Source organism: Grampus griseus (genome assembly GCF_964374135.1).
Source record: "Grampus griseus genome assembly, chromosome: 2".
Taxonomy (NCBI): Eukaryota; Metazoa; Chordata; class Mammalia; order Artiodactyla; family Delphinidae; genus Grampus; species Grampus griseus.
Genome location: NC_139018.1, coordinates 84,902,079 through 84,922,375, shown reverse-complemented (window position 1 = coordinate 84,922,375; position 20,297 = coordinate 84,902,079). Strand labels below are relative to the sequence as shown.

Genomic DNA, 20,297 nt, shown 5'->3' with positions numbered 1-20,297 from the left:
AACACAGCCATAAATAAATAAATACATGTATACATACATACATTTATTAAAAAAAAACGTTTATGAGAAATTCAAATAGCTATTGTTAAATTCAAGTACTAAAGCAGAGTATTCCAACCTAAACTCTATGGGGCCCCCTGGTTTCCTGACCCCAGAGCAGATCAGAGACACAGGAAGATGGAAGTAGAGCAGATTACTAGGAGATGAGAACAATGGCCACTGCTTACCTTCGGTATTGGGGGAGAAAGGAAAAATAAAAACCAGCACCACAGAGCTTGGTATTTTGGAAGTCATTATTTCACAGTATAAGAACTGTCATTCATAATCATGACTAAATCAGTTAAAAAACTATATATAATAAGATCTATCAAAAAAATTTTCAAATATAGTGGTTTTATATTTTAAACTTTCAAAAGTTTAGTTTTAGTATTGGGATAATTCATCTATATGGAACATCTTTTTCCAGAGGTATTGTGTGTATGAAAACCTTACTAAATGAATATACACACAGGAAAATATTAGCTTAGCAGTGAAGGCCTTTATCAGTATGTGCTGATTATGTATTATCTGCATGGTAAAGCAACAACAAAATGCTCTTGGGTATCTAGGCTGACTTCCTGGAAAAATTATTACTAAATGAATTTTAAGTAAAAGTTGTATCTTTTTCAAAATGTTCTATTAATAAAAATATTGGAGCCAACAAGCAATAACATAGTGGGAATAGGAGTGCAACTAGATCAAAGTGGGAGTGCTCAAAAGATTAAATGGGGTTAAGAGAGAAAGAGAAGAAGCTTCAGAAAGAAAGAAAGTAGAAAAAAAATGGAATGGGGGAAAAGCAAGAAGAGGCCAGAGACTCTGAAGTGGTAGTAAGCTGGAGCATAAAATGTATCCAGGAAGTTCTGGGGAAGAAAAAACAGGTGACAAGTGCTGAACTGCACGGCTGGGCCAAATGTTTTTATTTCTCAAAAATGTTGAAAACAGGACTGTGCATGAAGCTTTTTAAAATAATCATTCTCGCTCAGGCACAGGGCAATAGAACATAATTCAGCTGTTTCCTTACTTTGTCTAATGTAGTTATATTCAATTTTGAACAACAAATAAAGGGTTTTCTTGGTATCTATTGATAACATGATTTTTACTGGTAACAAGGGAAAATCTAGGCTTTATTCCTATTTCTTATCTAGGTGCAGCTATCTGTTTCCACAAGATTCACCATGTTTCTAAAAAGGACTCTGAAGTACCCGATTTAGGACTCTGTTCCTCCTAACGAATGGACTTTTTTGTTTTGGCCATTTTTTTTTTTAAACTTTAAATCTCATGAATGAGCATTGCTAGCTCCCCTCCTCCTAACCCTGTTATTTTTCTTCCCGGCCACTCCTGTCTGCACCCTTGGTGGTGCTTCTCTTACCAAATGCTTTCAGGGACAGGAAGTGACAGCACCAAAATGCCACACCACAGCATTGTAACCTACCACTGAGGTTGTGCTTTCCAATTTCCCAGGCTTGGTCAATGTAAACCTTACAGAAAGAGTTCTACTTCTCATGTGCCTAAGATACGACTGAGAATAATTCACAAGATATCTACTATTCTCTCCTTAATTGAACCTTTTTTTTTTTTGCCATGTGGCACAGCTTGTGGATGTTAGTTCCCTGACCAAGGATTGAACCCGGGCCCTTGGCAATGAAAGTGCAGAGTCCTAACCACTGGACCACCAAAGAATTCCCCCTAATTGAGTCTTACACTTAATAACCAATGCACCCACTTTTTTCTGGATAGGAAACTTTCATAACTTCTGTGTCCCCCTCCCCACCCCCAACAATTAGCTAGATATCTTCTTGCTCTAAAGTCAGTGCATGTCTCTCCTTAAAACAAACTACCCATTAACCTCCTAAATCAGTTGTTCCTGCCTAGTTTTCTGTCCTAGCAAATCTGAGGAGAACAACATACTTCTTTCTACCTGTATTCAGCATCATGAATGACAATAAATAAGAGTCACGTGGGAGGGGAAAAGGGTTGGGAGGTGTATTTGAAAAAACTCCAGAGTAGCTTCTAGTACAAGCAGGCTCCATCTGACTGAGAACTGACATTTTAATAACCAAATTTCTAAAAGGCTAGTTCGTAGGTAATAAGGATATTAAAGCCATAGCAGAAACTAGAAAACACAGCAAATTATTTCAGTATATGGGGTTCACCTACAAAGATGTATGAATATTCATTATGAGAGAGGAAAAAAACCAAGAGCCTCTGTCTCAAACACTGTATTCTAAGGATCTCTCAGAAGTCCCCTACCCACTCTAAAATATCTCTATGGCAGCCATAAATCTGAGTTTACAATACCACTGATTTCTCTAGTGGCTGGTAGGATTTTTTTAAAAAAGATTTTCTTAATTGTCCAAAATAATGAAGTATTTACCCTAACTTTGGGGTGCTCTGTACTTAAGCTAGTAGCCTGGGCCAGAAAGTGATAATGCAGACCAAAAAAACAGGCTCTTTTCAGAATGGCCATGATATAGAGACTGCAATTCCCAGTGCAGGGTGAGGAGGGACTAGAGTAGAACTGCCAGAAGCCAGTGGGCCAGGGGGCTGGCACTTGGAGGCAGTAGCAAGAGCTAAGAACCTTGGGAGGAAAGTTACACAAACTCTCAATCCCCACTAGACAGGGTACAGCTTGCCTGTCAGCTTTTTCTCCAATAAGTACATAAGTAGCTGGTAGCATTCTAAGGTGAAGACTCTCAGACTTGGTTAAGTAGCTGCGAGTGACAAAGGGAATCCTAAGCTGTAAACATTTTTATGGACGCTGGATCTACCCTAGCACAAGTTTTGGGCTTCTCTAATGCTGTGGAGTTGATACATACTTTGACCTTCTGGTAGAAGCAGCTCAAAAGGATGAAGGGAATCCCTACAGCAACTGCATACTTAGGAGTGATTTAATGACAGGAATATGGAAAACAAAATGCTTCAAAGGATAGTTATTGATTGTATCTCAAGGAAGTGCAAAGACAATAAACATGTTACAGGGTATTCCAAACACAACACAGATTCAAACTTAATGTCCCATAGCAGCTGACTTCTGAAACATGGAAAATGAAAGGAGTTGATGTAGGAATAGTGGGAAAGGGAATTATTTCAAGATTTTCCTGTATTATCTTTGCATTTTTTTAAAAATAGAAAAACAAAACAAAGCAAATTATTTCATAAAATCCACTGTTTTTCTAAGCAGATTGGGTTACTTTATCAATTTTAGAGGAATTATAGTACCTCCATGAAAAATAAACGAAACAAAAGAATAAAACTCGCACATTCACTACCTCTTGCTATCAAAGCAATTTTAGGTCTGTTGAATTATTTAAGATTAAGAGAATATCAGTACAGTCAATCAGAATGCAATCGTTCCTAATTTGCATATGCAGGGCACTGGTAAATACTGTTCTAGCTGTTAACTAAATTTCATTATAATAAAAAACATTTTTTACTTTAGAGGAACTTTAAAACAAAATACTGTTAGTGCACTGTTAAAAATATTTTCCTAGACTGCAGGGTAAGAGATTAAACAGAAAGATGATATCCGGCCTCCCCCCAGGAAATTACTAAGGGAAAAAAAGTATTTTAAATCAAATGAGGAACATGTAGGAATGCTTCAAAGACCTTTCCCCTAATCTCTCTCTCTTCCATTAAAGTTCTGGATCTTTCAGGGCCTTGTTTGGTGGTGGGCAGCAGTTTGGGAAAGTCACCTTAGCTTAAACAATGAACAGCTGGACGTTTCTCATTAAAAGCTAATGCCACTACTCTGAGAGATGTTGATTCCATCTACCCAAAGAAAGTTTCTTACCTTGCTAAAATATTTCCCACTAATACTTTATCAGGCATTACTGATAGACTTTCTTTTCTAACATAAAAGTGGGATTAAAAAGGTGCCAAGAGCTTCCCTGGTGGCACAGTGGTTGAGAGTCCGCCTGCCGATGCAGGGGACACGGGTTCGTGCCCCGGTCCGGGAAGATCTCACATGCCGCGGAGCGGCTAGGCCCATGAGCCATGGCTGCTGAGCCTGTGCGCCTGGAGCCTGTGCTCCGCAGCGGGAGAGGCCACAACAGTGAGAGGCCCGCATACCACCAAAAAAAAAATGGTGACAAAAAATAAAAGAGATGGTGACTAACAAGTTGTGCTCCCTCTGCAAAAGGGCTGAAAATAAAAGACTAAAAATGGCCACGAATGCACTGCAGAGGTACCCACTAGGTAACTAGCAGTACAAAGAACATCACAATGCGAGAGCTTCTCATACACAATTTTCTTTCCAAGAAGTTCACATAGATCTTAGGCAGGAAGGTCTCAGTTTAAGGAAAAGAGGCTGCCAGGAGTCACCAACTCAGGACCCTCAAACACTCATTGGTCCCAGAGGCCTAGCCTTCCACACCCACCTCATCATCACTGTTAGACGTCTCCGAGTCTGAGGAGGCTGCAGGCTGACTAACAGGCGGCTCCTTCTCTTCAGAGTCACTTCGTTTCCGCTTTGCCAGGGACAAGAGCTCCTGAGAGGGCAAAAGTAGCCATGTGAGTTTTGTTCACAGAGAAAATATATCCAAAAATAATAAAATGCCCACCTTCTCTAGATCTCTTTTACTTCTTTGTGGTTTCACTTGAAGGACATCATCGTGGGAACTTTGGTCACATGAACAGACCAACTGCCAGCACTCGCGCTAAAGAAATGCTTTCAAAGTCTGGAATTCCCTGGCTGTTCAGTGGTTAGGACTCTGATCGTTCACTGTAGGGGGCCCGGGTTGAATCCCTGGTCAGGGAACGAGGATCCCACAAGCTGCACGGCACAGCCAAAAAAAATCTGTTCCCTCACTCTTAATGGGAAATGTATGTCTGAAGTGGAAAAGTGACTGAAAACTAAACTGGAGGCTATCCCCGAATTTCCTCTGTAAGTTACAGAAGTACTGATTCTCAGCAATTGATACGATACGAACCATGTCTACAAAGGTAATTTGCTCCCTGTTCTTATTGGTATAGCTAATACTCTGAGCACCCTCTTATTATATATAACTCATGGTAAAATTGGCATTTGTGGGGCTGTTCTGAATAAGCTGACAAACTACAAATTTCTGAGGTCATTTTTAATTTTGGATGCCTAAACCAGGGGGGAAAAAAAGTATATTTCTGGTACTGAACCCAGGGTTAAGCAGTAAGTATGCTGGCCTCTACATGGGAATCCCAATTTGACAACCCCAATATTCCCATTCACCACCTCTGCCTTGTCCTGGTGATTTAAGGGAGTTTAAAGGAGAAGAGATATGCTATTTAGTAAGACATGGCTACAACCAGGATTTGCTTTCTCACATGGTTTCCCTCTCCTGTTACTTCTCCCCAACTCAGTCCAGTCACTCAAAAACACAACAAAAGGATACTTACTCTGGTTCTTGCTTTCTGCTAATATCAATACCAGCCCCAAATTATATTGTACTTACTAGATGCCAGGTACTTTTCTAAGCATCTAACATTTAATCTTCACAACCGCCTTAAGGTGAGTATCGTTATCTTCCCCATTTAAAGATACAGAAACTAAGGAGCAGGAGAGGTTAAGTAACTCACCCAAGGTAATACAGCTAGTACATGAGAGAACCAGGATTCAAACTAGGGCAGATAAAATCCTAGCTCCTATTTTAATCATGGTTTACATTTTCCCCTTGGGCCAAAAGAGAGAAAAATATAACTAATAAATACTAGTAGTATTATTCCTTGATGATGTTGGTGCTATACAATTATAGGTTAAGTGCCAAGATAAATTTTTTAAAAAGAGACTGCTATAAAATATGTTTTCTTCTTCCAGTCTTTCTATTTTAGGAGTATACCCTCCTTGGCCAGAATGAGAAAATGACCTTCTCAGATTAACAGCTGACACCATCTCTTCTTCATAAGCAGTAACTAAATGTTACTCTTCTCATTTCTTTAGATAGAGCTAGCATACTAACTTCCTGAAAAGACTTCAGATCATAAGAACACTCTACTTTTTCCACATCAAAATGGTAACTCCTATTGACCAAATGCAAATTACAGCAATGTTTGTGTGTTTACAGTCTTTTAAAAACTTGAGGGTGTAATTTACATACAGTACCTTTTATCCTTTCTTATGGATGGTTCTATGAGTTTGACAAATACATACAGTTGAACCACTCACACAATCAAGATATAGGACAGTTCCATCATCCCCCCAAATTTTGCTGTAATTTGCACTGGTCAATAGGAGTTACCATTTTGGTAAGAAAAAGTAGAGTGTTTATGATCTGAAGCCTTTTCAGGAAGTAAGTGCTCTTCATATCTCTCCCTCCACCCCCTGGCAATCACATACCTGTTTTCTGTCCCTACAGATCTGCCTATTGTAAAATATCACATAAATGGAATCATATAGTGTGTAGTCTTTTGAATTTGGTTTCCTTACTTAGCATAATGCATTTGAGATTGGACAGGTATCAACCGTTTGTTTCTTTTTTTTTCTTTTTTTTTTTTTAAATGTGATATTGAGTTTTTGGGACAGATTTCTTTTTTTTTTTTTTTAAATGTTGAGCCTTCTTTTAATTTATTTATTTTTATTTTTGGCTGTGTTAGGTCTTCGTTTCTGTGCGAGGGCTTTCTCTAGTTGTGGCAAGCGGGCGCCACTCTTCATCACGGTGCGCGGGCCTCTCACTGTCGCAGCCTCTCTTGTTGCAGAGCACAGGCTCCAGACGCGCAGGCTCAGTAGTTGTGGCTCACGGGCCTAGTTGCTCTGCGGCATGTGAGATCTTCCCAGACCAGGGCTCGAACCCGTGTCCCCTGCATTAGCAGGCAGATTCTCAACCACTGCGCCACCAGGGAAGCCCCAGTTTGTTTCTTTCTATTGTAAAGTAGTATTCCATTGTGTGGATACACCACACTTTATCCATATGCCAGTTGAAAAACATTTGGGTTGTTTCCATCTTGGGGCAATTATTTGTTCACGTACAGGTTTTTGTGTAAACATTAGTTTTTATTTCACTCGGATAAATACCTAGGAGTGGTACTGCTGGGTTATATGGTAATTTGTGTATGGCCTTTACTATTATCTTTTTTCCACATTACCTTCATGCAAATTTATAAAAATTAGAAAGACTTCTGGTAAGTAGTGTACTTCCTGACCCTTTGAGGTTCACAAATGCACTAGAAGTCTGTTTTAATACCAACTCATTAAAACAGGGATTTGGATATGCTAGCAATCAAATCCTTTCCTGAAACAAGCAGTAGATATATTACAAACAGTAGATATCCATTAAAAGTTACTGTAACTAAAGTGTTAATGTGTTAGTATCGCCTTCCTGTTAAAGAGATTCCACTCTATACTAAAAACCTAACAAATGTCTCTCCATCAGCAAACAACTGCATCTGATAGGCACAGTCCTTCTTCTTCTACTACATTAAATACCATATTAACAATAGCATAGAGACAGCAAAGACCTTCCTCTTAAAAAGTGTGAAAGATACCCTTTCCACAAGCTGAGAATTGTATAGGAAGTTACTGGGGGAACTCATGGCAAGGCTACTCTTCACAGTTAAGTCCTTTATATTCTTTTTTTTAAAATAAATATATTTATTTTATTTATTTATTATTTTTGGCTGCGTTGGGTCTTCATTGTTGCGTGTGGGCTTTCTCTAGCTGCCGCGAGCAGGGGTTGCTCCTCCTTGTGGTGCACAGGCTTCTCATTGAAGTGGCTTCTCTTGTTGCGCAGCACGGGCTCTAGGCATGCAGGCTTCAGTAGTTGCGGCTCGCGGGCTCTAGAGCGCAGCCTCAGTAGCTGTGACGCAAGGGCTTAGTTGCTCCGCGGCATGTGGGACCTTCCCGGACCAGGGCTCGAACCCGTGTCCCCTGCATTGGCAGGCGGATTCTTAACCACTGTGCCACCAGGGAAGCCCAAGTCCTTTATATTCTGAGGGCTCATAAATACAGCTGGACACACTAATGTGCAACAGAAAGGTCTTGCCAACACTCCACACATGAAGAGATCATCAGATTTGTTACCTGTAGGGGTTGATTTATCCAACACCAATACTGAAAAAAGCCAATCTAAAACTGATTCATGCACAGGGGGTAGGTCCTTCTGCAGCTCTCTCCTGCTAGCCCACTTCACTGTGCCACACTGGTTGAGATGACATTTCTGTGTGTCCAGTGGTTCTCTCTCACCATCCTCCTTGTATTTCATCACATCTAGTGAAAACCTCCCCTACTTATCTCAGCATTCCTCTAGGATGGAATGGCTGTGTGTGGTGCCCACATGGTTTATCAAACTTAAGCTGAACTAAAGATCTGCTGAGAGTAATGCCAATGCCCAACACACTACAGGTGACTGTGTAGGATGGCACATCTGGCTTCTAGAGCAGTTTCATTAACATTGCTTGAAAACCATATTTAACAATAAACTAGACAGCCAAATTGCAAGTCTAATTGCACTAAGGTAATATTTATTAAAATAGTATTATTCTGGTTAAAATTAGAATTCTAATCCATCAATATATGAAGACTCATAAACCTTAGGATTTAATTCCTCCACCCCATCATTCACAAACAGTGTATTTCTGCAATGCCATGTCGGGATCGATCTGTAATAAAGAAACTTATTTAAAGGAAATTACTTACTTAAAGGAAATTAAATCTCATCTCTTTAATCAAACCTCCCATGATCACACAAAAGTGGGATACAGATTCTGCACCCCAGAAAAGGAGAATAAAAGCCCAAATGGATAAACCTCAGAGGTTTTTTATAGCTAATTAGCATGCTGAGCTCTTTTTCACGTATTCATTCCACAAATACAACTAATGCAAGTGATTACTACCATCTAGGGTGACCAAACATCTTGGTTTGCTTAGCACTGTCCTGGTTTTAGCACTGAAAGTCCTGAATTCTGGGAAACTCAGTTCCTGGCAAGCGGGACAGATAGTTCCCCTGCTACCAGCACCTACTATATACCAAGCTGTGGGTAGAAAGTCAAGAATAAGAGATACATAGTCCTTGACCTCACAGAATTTAAAATCAAGTGAGGGTGTGTATGTATAACTGATTCACTTTGCTATACTAACCTGAAACTAACACATTGTAAATCAATTATACTCCAATAAAAATTTTAAAATAAATAAATAAAATCAAGAGAGGGAGACAGACAATAAACAGGTAAACAAGTATATCTAGTGATAAGTGCTAAGAAGGAAGTGAATCAAAGTGAGTGGGAAACCTATCTGCAATAGGGTGATTGTGGGAAGGCTTCTCTGAGGCAATGGTATTTAGGCTGAGACTAGAAACGGGGGGAAGACACAGGGTGCAGTCTTCTGGATAGAAGTCTTCAGATAGAACAGATAAGGCACTGGACTTCTCTAGTGGTTAAGAGTCCGCCTGCCGCGGCTTCCCTGGTGGCGCAGTGGTTGGGGGTCCGCCTGCCGATGCAGGGGGCGCGGGTTCGTGCCCCGGTCTGGGAGGAACCCGCATGCCGCAGGGCGGCTGGGCCCGTGAGCCATGGCCGCTGGGCCTGCGCGTCCGGAGCCTGTGCTCTGCAGCCGGAGAGGCCACAACAGTGAGAGGCCCGTGTACTGAAAAAAAAAAAAAAGAGTCCGCCTGCCAATGCAGGAGACACGGGTTTGATCCCTGGTCCGGGAAGATCCCACATGCCGCGGAGCAACTAAGCCCGGGAGCCACAACTACTGAGCCTGCGCTCTAGAGCCCGTGAGCCACAACTACTGATCCCGCATGCCGCTACTGAAGCCCGCGCGCCTAGAGCCCATGCTCCACAAAAGAAGCCACCACAATCAGAAGCCCACGCACCGCAAGGAAGAGTAGCCCTCACTTGCCGCAACTAGAGAAAGCCCTCATGCAGCAACGAAGACCCAACACAGTCAAAAATAAATACATAAATAAATAAATTTATATATTAAAAAAAGGATAAGGCCCTGAAATTGGCAATAGCTTGGCTTAACCAAAGAACTAAAAGGGAACCAGGGTGACTAGAGCTTCATAGGCAAGGGGACAGGGGGTGGGGGGTGGGGGTGGGGGTGATGGAATGAGGCAGGTTAAAGGTAAGAAGAAACCACATCATTCACAGGTTTATACACCAGGATCAGGAAAATGAATTTTATTTGAAGGCAGTGGGGAGCCATCAAATGGTTTTAAGCAGGGAAGTAACCATCCCCTGAGGGTTTTTAAAATAGCACTCTGACTGACAGAGGAACAGATTACAGGGCCAGGGAGGAAGTGCAGAGAGGAGTCCACAGCAGGGTCATCAGAGTGGATGGTGACCTGGACAAGGTAAGAAGCCAAAGGGACACAGAGAAGTGGGAGGACTTGAGAGAAGCTAAGAAAAGAGTAGTAATTCATAGAGGTTTAAATCTGAGACATTATTTTCTATTATTTCTTTCATATCAAAATTTTTGATTGAAGAACATCATTCCAACAGTGGACACTGGTTATTTTTCAGGATAAGGAACAGAGCCATTGCGCGCATATACGTTTGTGGAACAGGGAGGTATTTTTGTTTCACTGGAACTGTTTCAACAAGCATGTACTATTTTTATCATTAAAAAAAAACAAAAGAAAACAAACCAAAACAATGAACATACACACGAAAACCCTTCTGAAGTAGTAATTCCAAAGTGACAGTGTAACATTCCTTTACATTTCACATGACTGGCATGAAATGTGGCAACTTCCCTTTCCAATTTCTAGCAAAGTGATTATAATTATAGATAAAATACTGAGTTATATAAATGCCCACAATGTCATAGAATTGATAAAATAAAACCAGTTTTCAACACATTCAAAATAAAAGGTACATTAAAAATTTTTTTAAATTTCTACTACTGTTACTTGTTTCTACTTGGTTCCCTCTTCTAATACACTTTCTAACTAATGCACATTTCCATGGTTTACAGAAGAGGTTTCAGTATTACAGCAGAGGGGCTAAAGCAAGAACTCCCAATCTGACAGTGTCCCTTTACCTCTAAGTAATACTACTATAATCAGAAAAGTTAGAATCTAACTTTCTACTGTGGATATGCCAAGCAGCACTTGCTTATTCAACAAAGATTTATTGTCTACTCTGTGTCAGGCAGGCATTATTTTCAACTACGTACTTAAATGTCTCCACTTGAGTATTTCATAGACAACTTTAATCTCTACACATACAAGACTGAACACATGCTCTTCACCTTTAAACCTGATCTTCCTCCAGGGTTCCCCATCTCATGCCAGAATCTCCTCTTCCTCACCCTCAACATCCAACCAGTCATCAAATCCTCTCAGTTTTACAGCATGAATATTATGTCCAATTAATCCACCTTCTGTCGTCTCTATAACTACACCAGTCCAAGTCAGGCATTCATTCAACAAATACTGACAAGGTATATGCTGCAGGCCAGGCACTGTTCTAGGTGCAGGGATACTACGTTGAACAAACAGTCTTGCCCTCTTGGAGCTTCCATTCTAATGGAACTTATGCTCTCCACCATCTCCCACCTGGACTCCTCTATCTGCCATCTAACCAGTGTCCCTTCTCCAGATTACTCTCCACATAGCAGCCCGGGAAAACTTTTCAAAAGACAAGTTGGAACACCTCTTTCAGCTTAAAATCCTTCAGTGGTTTCTCATTACCCTCAGAATAACGTCCACAGTCCTTACTATTGCCAACCTGGACCTGCCAGTGGCTTAAAACGTCTTTTTAACCCCAGCCCACAGAAAGATAAATTATACTTTATGACCCTGTATATACATACATACATATATGTGAAACACAAGTTTTATGAAACAACACTTATCTTTACTAGGTCTGACATATGATTTTTTTTTCTATTTGATTCAATTTCGTTTTTATTTTTAACACTGGTTGTGATTCACTAAACTGGCTTTTCCATCCTCAAATGGTCCAAACAGACTACTTCTGCAGCTTCATTTGTACCACTCTCCCTCCAACTAGTGATGTCCCAGTCACTCTGCTTCTTTCAGTTTCATGAGGGTGCTAGGTCCTTCCTGCCTCAATGCTTTTGTACATTTTGGTCCCTCAACCATGAACATTCACATGTCCTGTACTCTTCAGTCTCCTATCTCCTTATCCCTAACCCATATTCCAGATCTCAGTTTAAATGTCACTCCCATCAGGTGAACATAGAGTCCCTGGTCAAACTCTCACAGCATCCTTGCTCTTCCTTCATAGCCTGTAACGCAAGTGTAAGGAAATGACTCTCTGAGCAATGCCTGCCCCTGTCCCTCCCTTTGCCCCCATCCCCTAAGCTCCTTGAAGGTAGAAACTGCTTCGATTTTGTTCACCCAATAGCCCTATTGCCTCGCTCTGTCTAACACATTTGTTGAAAGAGTAAAAACAACAAAAAAACAATCTTTGCCCTTGGGCAACTTACAGTCTAGGGAGCAAATAAGTACACCAAGAGAACCAGTGTTGAAAGATAGGTTTTGAATTTTTCCTGAAAGCCTCTCTGTTAAAGGTCCCATGGGACTCAATTTTCCCTGCACTACTTCTAAAAGAAAATCAAGTGAAATTGGCAGATGAGTTACATCAGGCTAGATGCAACATTATGACACAAATTTAAAACTTCACAAGTTAACCCAACACTTCTCACAAGTTCATCCTAGACTTCAAACTCTGCTCTAATGTAAAAAGACTTTATCAATGAGAAGCACAACTTTTATTTTTTATTTTTTTAACATCTTTATTTAAGTATAATTGCTTTATAATGGTGTTAGTTTCTGCTTTATAACAAAGTGAATCAGCTATACATATACATGTATCTCCATATCTCCTCCCTCTTGTGTCTCCCTCCCACCCTCCGTATCCCACCCCTCTAGGTGGTCACAAAACACAGAGCTGATCTCCCTGTGCTATGCGGCTGCTTCCCACTAGCTATCTATTTTACATTTGGTAGTGTATGTATGTTCATGCCACTCTCTCACTTCGTCCCAACTTACCCTTCCCCCTCTCCGTGTCCTCAAGTCCATTCTCTATGTCTGCGTCTTTATTCCTGTCCTGCCCCTAGGTTCTTCAGAACCTTTTTTTCTTTAGATTCCATATATATGTGTTAGCATACGGTATTTGTTTTTCTCTTTCTAACTTACTTCACTCTGTATGTCAGTCTCTAGGTCCATCCATCTCACTACAAATAACTCAATTTCATTTCTTTTTATGGCCGAGTAATATTCCATTGTATATATGTGCCACATCTTCTTTATCCATTCATCTGTCGATGGACACTTAGGTGAGAAGCACAACTTTTTAATTTCCCACCTTTTATGGGGAAGGTTTATGGAAGGATACTTTATAACAATGCTATTTTAACACATAATGTCTAAAAATAACTCCTAGAAAATACTTAGGGGCCTATTGTTTCAAAAAAATTTTTAATTTATGGTTACTTCAATAGAATGAGCATAGAAAAAGAGGACAGGACAACACAATCCCCATTTTAAATAAGGATGGAAATTATGAAATAAAGCATCCCAGTATGCATGTAGCTTTTTTTCCCTTGAAAACGGCAGAGTAAAGTTTTTATAAATACTGAGTTGTATTTATCTGAATAGACAACTCTGATTCCTTTATTATCTTGGATGCTTTTCATGTTATAGCACCCACTGCATAGATATTATTCCATAAAGAGTGCACATGTTATCTCCGTGGAGGTACGTGGTGGGGTAAAAAAGCCTAGGTTTGGCTCAAATTCTGTTATTTTTTTCCAAGAAGCACCAAAAGCAAGTATCTCCATGATTTGCAATTCTGAAATGTTGAAGAAAGGGTGTGGCCAACATAAAAAAATAAGGTCACTATCAGGTCATATGTTAAAATAAATCCTTCAAATTCTCAAAGGTCTGAGTTTTTAAAACCTTTGAAAGTTAAAACAAATTTTAAAGGACTCCAATTCAGTTACTACATACCTCTTCCCACCAAGAAGAAGGAAGGGAAAAAAGAAACAGGCCTCAAAAAAAAAAATCATCCCAACAATTCAAACAGCTTCAGGGATTTAGAAAAACCGGCAGCTTTGCCACTTTGAACATCTCTGTTAAGTTCTTTTGCTTATATGTGCACACGCTATGGCTGAGACAGGAAGCTATTTCTCTCCCAAACTACTTACAGTGTCTTACTAAAAGATTAACTTGCATACAGTGGTCTCAGTGTTTAACACAAATAAGTACCTGGGCTGTACCTGGTAAAAATGCAGAGGAGAGAGTCCCCACAGAGTCTGATTCAGTAGGTCTGGGATGGGAGCCCCTGCAAAGTACATCTTAAACAAGCAACCCAAGCAGTTTCTGACACACATGTTCCTCCTCTCACCACCAGGAAAAGCCAATGTAGAAGGCTAAGGACTAACTTGGAGGTAATATTTCTGACATAATGGCTTAGATTCCCACCTGGAAAACTCAGAGACAAAGGATCTCCTTATTAACTGTGCTCCACTCTCACACTTGACACTCAGAGATTTGTCATGGTTTGTTCTTTCCCACTAGACAGCAAATACAATGTTATACCCCCCAACGAAGACCCAGAACTAGATGGAGCAGTCCAAGGCATCTTGGTAAAGAAAGGTCCAGAATGCATTAATTTTGCTCAGAGGAGTCCTAAAGTCCCCAAAACTAGGCTGACTTTGAACTTCTGCTAAAGATCTCTGGGAGATCTTCTAGAGAGCATAGATCTTTTTGATTCCTCTGAGAGCCTCGCACAGTGCTGAACATATAGAGAAGGCACTAGTGCCTGTTAGGATGCGCAGGAAAAGGGAATTCTGATCTGGCTCCCATCTGATAAAAGAACGCCAATGAGTAGTTTGAAAAGGAGGAAGTTGAAATTGCTGTTAAAATGCATTACGTATTACTTACAAATTTTATGCTAATTTCTTTTTACAAATAGATAAAGTTGGGTTTAAAGTTGCAATCCCTCCAGTTCCCACTTTGGAAAAGCTTTCTGTGGATCAGAAAAATCTCTCTACTACAAAAGGAAGCTCTCAACTCATTTCATATGTCAGACTTCTGTGGAAAATCACCAAAGACAGAATAATTTACAGCTTAGTTCATGCATCATCAGAACAGGTGACTTAAGAGTGCTTCACCAAGGAAGTCCCCCAAATAATTTTTTAAACTGATGTATCAATTTTCTCTAAACTATTCAATATACTTTACAAACATGAATTCTAGCAACACAGAAAATGGCTGTGCAACATCATTTTCATTTTGCAATATTAAAAACAGATTAAGTTAGTATAGTGGAAAGAGTATAGGCCTTGTAGTTGTACAGATTTGGGTTGAAATGCCACTAACAAGTTGTGTGAATTTAGATAAGTTACATCTTCAACCTCCATTTTCCTCATATCTAAAATGGGGAAGGGGCTTCCCTGGTGGCGCAGTGGTTAAGAATCCACCTGCGGATGCAGGGGACATGGGTTCGATCCCTGGCCCGGGAAGATCCCACATGCTGCGGAGCAACTAAGCCCATGTGCCACAACTACTGAGCCTGCGCTCTAGAGCCCGCAAGCCACAACTACTGAGCCCACGTGCCACAACTACTGAAGCCCGCGTGCCTAGAGCCCGGGCTCCCCAACAAAGAGAAGCCACCGTGATGAGAAACCCACGCACCACAACAAAGAGTAGCTCCCGCTCACCTCAACTAGAGAAAAGCCCGCGCACAGCAACGAAGACCCAATGCAGGCAAAAATAAATAATAAATTAATTTAAAAAACAATTTTTAAAAATATTTTTATAAATTTCAGGAGTCTTCCGGGTAACATTTTCAATTTACCTTTTACTTCCTATCCCATAACCAGGTGTCTATCCCTTTTATACTTCTCCACAGGCCCCACTACTCCCCACCTCCCACCTCCATACCACCATTTTCAAAACAGCCCTCTTTTCTTCAACACATCTTCAGTCCCTCTTTCTTAAAGTCCTCCTCTTTCATGCCCTAATATTTAATTTCTGAGACCTCTGACTTACTACAAAGGACTCCCAAGAAGTCCTTTATAGAAATGCTTTAGTTTCTAAGTGCTTGTACCAACATTAATTCTTTTTTTTTTTTTTTTGCAGTATGCGGGCCTCTCACTGTTGAGGCCTCTCCCGTTGTGGAGCACAGGCTCCGGACGCGCAAGACCCAGCGGCCACGGCCCACAGGCCCACCCGCTCCGCGGCATGTGGGATCCTCCCGGACCGGGGCACGAACCCGCGTCCCCTCCATCGGCAGACGGACTCTCAACCACTGCGCCACCAGGGAAGCCCTAATTCTCTTTTTAAAAAATAAATTTATTTTAGCTATTGATTTTTGGCTGCGTTGGGTCTTCATTGCTGTGCGCGGGCTTTCTCTAGTTGCGGCGAACGGCGGCTACTCTGCCGTTATGGTGCACGGGCTTCTCATTGTGGTGGCATCTCTTGTTGAGGAGCACGGGCTCTAGGCGCGCGGGCTTCAGTAGTTGTGGTTCGCGGGCTCTAGAGCGCAGGCTCAGTAGTTGTGGCTCACGGGCTTAGTTTCTCGGTGGCATGTGGGATCTTCCCGGACCAGGGATCGAACCCCTGTCCCCTGCATTGGCAGGCGGATTCTTAACCACTGTGCCATCAGGGAAGCCCCCAACATTAATTCTTACAAATACTTAATCCTTTATAATAACTCAATCAGATACACAAGGCTGATGTTTTGGGGTTTTTTTGCGGTACGCGGGCCTCTTACTGTTATGGCCTCTCCCGTTGCCGAGCAACAGGCTCCGGACGCGCAGGCTCAGCGACCATGGCTCAAGGGCGCAGCCGCTCCGCGGCATGTGGGATCTTCCTGGACTGGGGCACGAACCCGTGTCCCCTGCATCGGCAGGTGGACTTTCAACCACTGCGCCACCAGGGAAGCCCAAGGCTGATGTTTTATCTAGACTTTACTGTTCTGGCCCAAGATACATAGCTAGAAAACAACATAGCCCAGCCTAGAACTCAAAAATTTCAGATTCTAAGTTCAGTACTCTCTCTACTCAACTTATAGAACTATTATCTCTTGCATATCCTTTCTTTATATCATTTGTTCACAAAATGTGGGGGAAAACCCTCTTTGTATCTTCTGGTATCACTGGAGCACTGCTACAAAGGACAGCTTCCTCCTCACAGTATTTTCTAGAGTATATAACAGTTCAAGCAACCCCAAGACAGTGAGACCAAAAGTTAGTTTCAATGTCTCCTGTACATCTTTCAAGTAGAAAGAATTTCTGGGATGCTGCATGAAAAGGGCCAAGAGGCCCCGCCACACTCTCTCCATGACGCCCTAGATATTTCTCCACTTATGCCCTCTTTCCTCCTCCCATGAGCCGTCTTCGGTCTGACATCTCAACGGAGACCCTTCTCAAAGACAAACGACCCTAGCTGCCAAACAGATTCGTGCCCACAGCTACGTATTCCTCGCCAAGCACGACAGAGGTTCCCCTCCTCTCTGTTCACACCCTTGTCTGAAAAACTTCATCTTCCAGAGCTTGCACCTTCTCGGCCTCCCTCCCCCACACCGCCCCACGATCACCCTTGCACCTCCTCCAAAACCTCCCAGTCTCCCGGGTTGGCGGGCGATACTTCCTATCTCTCCGTGCCCGGATCGCCTGGCCTGCAGCCTGCCGCCCCGATCTGACCCTGGCAGACCAAGGACCCCTCGAGTCCCCCGAGCCCGAGGCCCACTAGCCTGGCCCCTGCCCCGCCTCCCCGCCCAAGGCGCCAAGTCCTCGGGGCTCTGTCTCCAGGCCCCGGCCAGACTCCAAGAGCCGCGGGCACTGTGGGGAGAGCAGAAAGGGGCGGCAGCGGGCGTTCAGGACACGAGGCAGGCCGGGCGCTCCGGCCAGGAGGCCCGGGGCCCGACCGGCTCCCGACTACCGTGGCCAGGACTCAGCTCTCCCGCTCCGCTGGCCCGCGCCTCCGCGGCCTGCCCTCACCTGATCCAGGTTCTCGTCGCTGCCGCTGTCTTCCGTGTCTGAGTCGATCACAACGCGGCCTTTCCGCTTCTTTACCATCGTGGTCCCCCGGCTCCCACGCCGGACGCCGCCCGGACTCCCCTCTTGCCCGCCTGCCAGTGGGACCGCCACTGCCGCCGCCGCCGCCGCCGCTCGACCCACACAAAGGCGACCGCGCATGCGCGCTCCGCTCCGCCCCTGGCCCCGCCCCTTGCTCGTCGCACGCCGTTCGCCGGCGCCCAGAGCCCCGCCCACCCCGCCCCCGACGCAGCGTGGGAGGCGGGGGCATCGGGTTGGGTTCCGGGCTCTGAACCGCCGTTCCGTAACCAGCGCTGCCCGTTGGAAGGCTTGGGTGTGTCTCTGCTGCGGGGCTGAAGCTTCACGTGCTGCCTACCTGTCGTGGACTGCAGCGGCAAGCATCTGGGTCCGCTCTAAGGAGCCTTTCAACTGTCCGACACTGATGGAGTGTCGAGGGCACCGTCAGGGCCGTCCGCCTGGGAGACACAAATCGACTGGACCACGCTGAGGGCACCTGTCGTGGGATGAAGCCTTCCTACCTGGGCTGTGCGAGTGACAACTGAGCTGGGACGTGGAGGATGCATCTGATTTACCCAAAAAAAGAGTAGCGGGAAGGGTGTTCCAAGCAAAGAACCTCTTGGTCAGAGACCTAGCGATAATAGAAAAAGTTGGGCTCAGGGAACTGAAAGTTCATTATGGCCGAACAGAGGGTACGGTGTGTGGGGATGAGGCTGCGGAGGGACCCAGCAGCTGAATCATTCAGACCTAATAAACTCTTAGGAAATTTGAACTTCGGAAGTTTGAACTTTGGTATTGAAAGATTCTAAACTGAAGAACAGCATTATCAGATTCGTGTTTTTAAAAAATTACTCTGGCTGCAGTGTGGCGAATGGATTACAAAGAAGGGAGACTAAGGCAGGGAAACCACAGAGGCTATTGATTGCATTTTGGCAAAAGATGATGATGCCCTCAAGTAAGGAAGAAGCAGTGGAATTGGAGAGAAGTGGATGGATTCTGGATAATTTGGAAGGTAGCATTACCAGGACTTGAAGATTAGTTGGGAGAGGGAAAATGTGACGTTCCAAATACAAATGGTGCTCAGGTTCTGGCTTAGGAAGCTGGTGGGTCCTTCGTGGAGATAAGGAACACAAGTGGAGAGGAGGTTGGGGAGACTGGAGGGTGCAGGAAATCAGTTCAGTTTTATGCCTGTTGAGGTCAGCTGATAAAAACAAATTCAGAAGTGATTTCTTTGTGGGATTTGGAATATAAGGTAGGGAGTGTCAGCAATAATAATTTGAAACTGTTCTCAAAAGTTTTTGGAGTCCCTTAATTCTTTCTTCTGGTAGTGAACTTGAGAGCTAGACTTCAGTCTTCCCTGAGCTGTTATTGGGCAGAGGCAGGCTGATGAGTTCTTGCTGTCTGGTTTCCCTTTTCCTTTCCCCTTTACTGTCTATATTTTATTTTCTCCAGCAAGTTTGTATCACAAATGTGCATGCTTTAAAATAATAATAAAAGAAGATATAACATACACAGAGAAATCCCTGGAACTAAACACATACATACATGTCAAGTTTGCTGCCAGTTAGCTTGAAAAGGGTTCAGGATTAAGGTAGAGAAGACAACCCAAATAAGGCTCAACTATCTCTTTACTCCAAAAGATTTTTTCCTAAGAGAAGTCCCCTAGACTTCTCTCCCCCAGCATACCCTTGGAACTGAGCCCATGGGCAAGATGACCCAAAATGACCAGGTCATCTCCGTTGCTTCTGGCTACCCCAAAGGCTGGTGCCCTTCTCTGAGGACCCTCTCTAAATGTGTGAATAAAAGAAAGTCATAATATAGTCAGTGACCCCTGACTGCAATGAAGAAAGATAGGTTCTTTATTTGAGTGAAATCTATTGATATTGATCTTTCTGCAAGGGGTCTTCTAATGCATCATGGACTGGAGTTAGTCCATACTGAGACTAAACTGATATGAATGAATTAACACTGTACTCTAAATTTCCTCTTGAGTTGGCTTCCCAAGGAACCCAACCTGTGAAAGTTTCCCCTTGTAAAATGAGGATAATGATAATATCTGCCTCTTTGGGTTATAATAAGGTATAAATTAGTTAACACAGGTAAAAAAAAAAGTGCTTAGAATACTTCCTGGTAAAGAGTAAGCACTCAGTAAATGTCAGGTATCATTGTTATAATTGGAGAGGCAGAGTACAGTAGAGTGGGAAGGGGCTGGAGGAAGAGTGTTGGAGATGGGAGATTTTTATTTTTTAATTTGTACACGGTGTTCTGTGAACTTATTACACTGAGTATGAATTTTTCATAATTTTAAAATGTTTTCTGG

At 42.8% G+C, this 20,297-nt stretch overlaps 2 protein-coding genes across 3 annotated transcripts in view; one reads left to right on the top strand and one right to left on the bottom strand.

Moving 5' to 3' along the window:
* The window catches only part of RTF1 (RTF1 homolog, Paf1/RNA polymerase II complex component), a gene marked incomplete at its 5' end in the record, with an annotated part of 48,985 nt that extends 30,864 nt beyond the window's left edge, over positions 1-18,121 (bottom strand). Inside the window, 2 exons of the mRNA XM_082649023.1 lie at positions 4,416-4,526; positions 17,924-18,121. Coding sequence (XP_082505149.1) covers positions 4,416-4,526; positions 17,924-18,121 — 309 coding nt within the window. The remainder of the gene's footprint in view (positions 1-4,415; positions 4,527-17,923) is intronic.
* Positions 18,122-18,252: 131 nt separating this feature from the next.
* NDUFAF1 (NADH:ubiquinone oxidoreductase complex assembly factor 1) overlaps positions 18,253-20,297 on the top strand; it is a 40,192-nt gene continuing 38,147 nt past the window's right edge. For both annotated transcript variants that reach the window (XM_082647557.1, XM_082647556.1), the window contains exon 1: positions 18,253-18,989. In XM_082647557.1, coding sequence (XP_082503683.1) covers positions 18,917-18,989 — 73 coding nt within the window. In that variant the 5' untranslated portion in view covers positions 18,253-18,916. The remainder of the gene's footprint in view (positions 18,990-20,297) is intronic.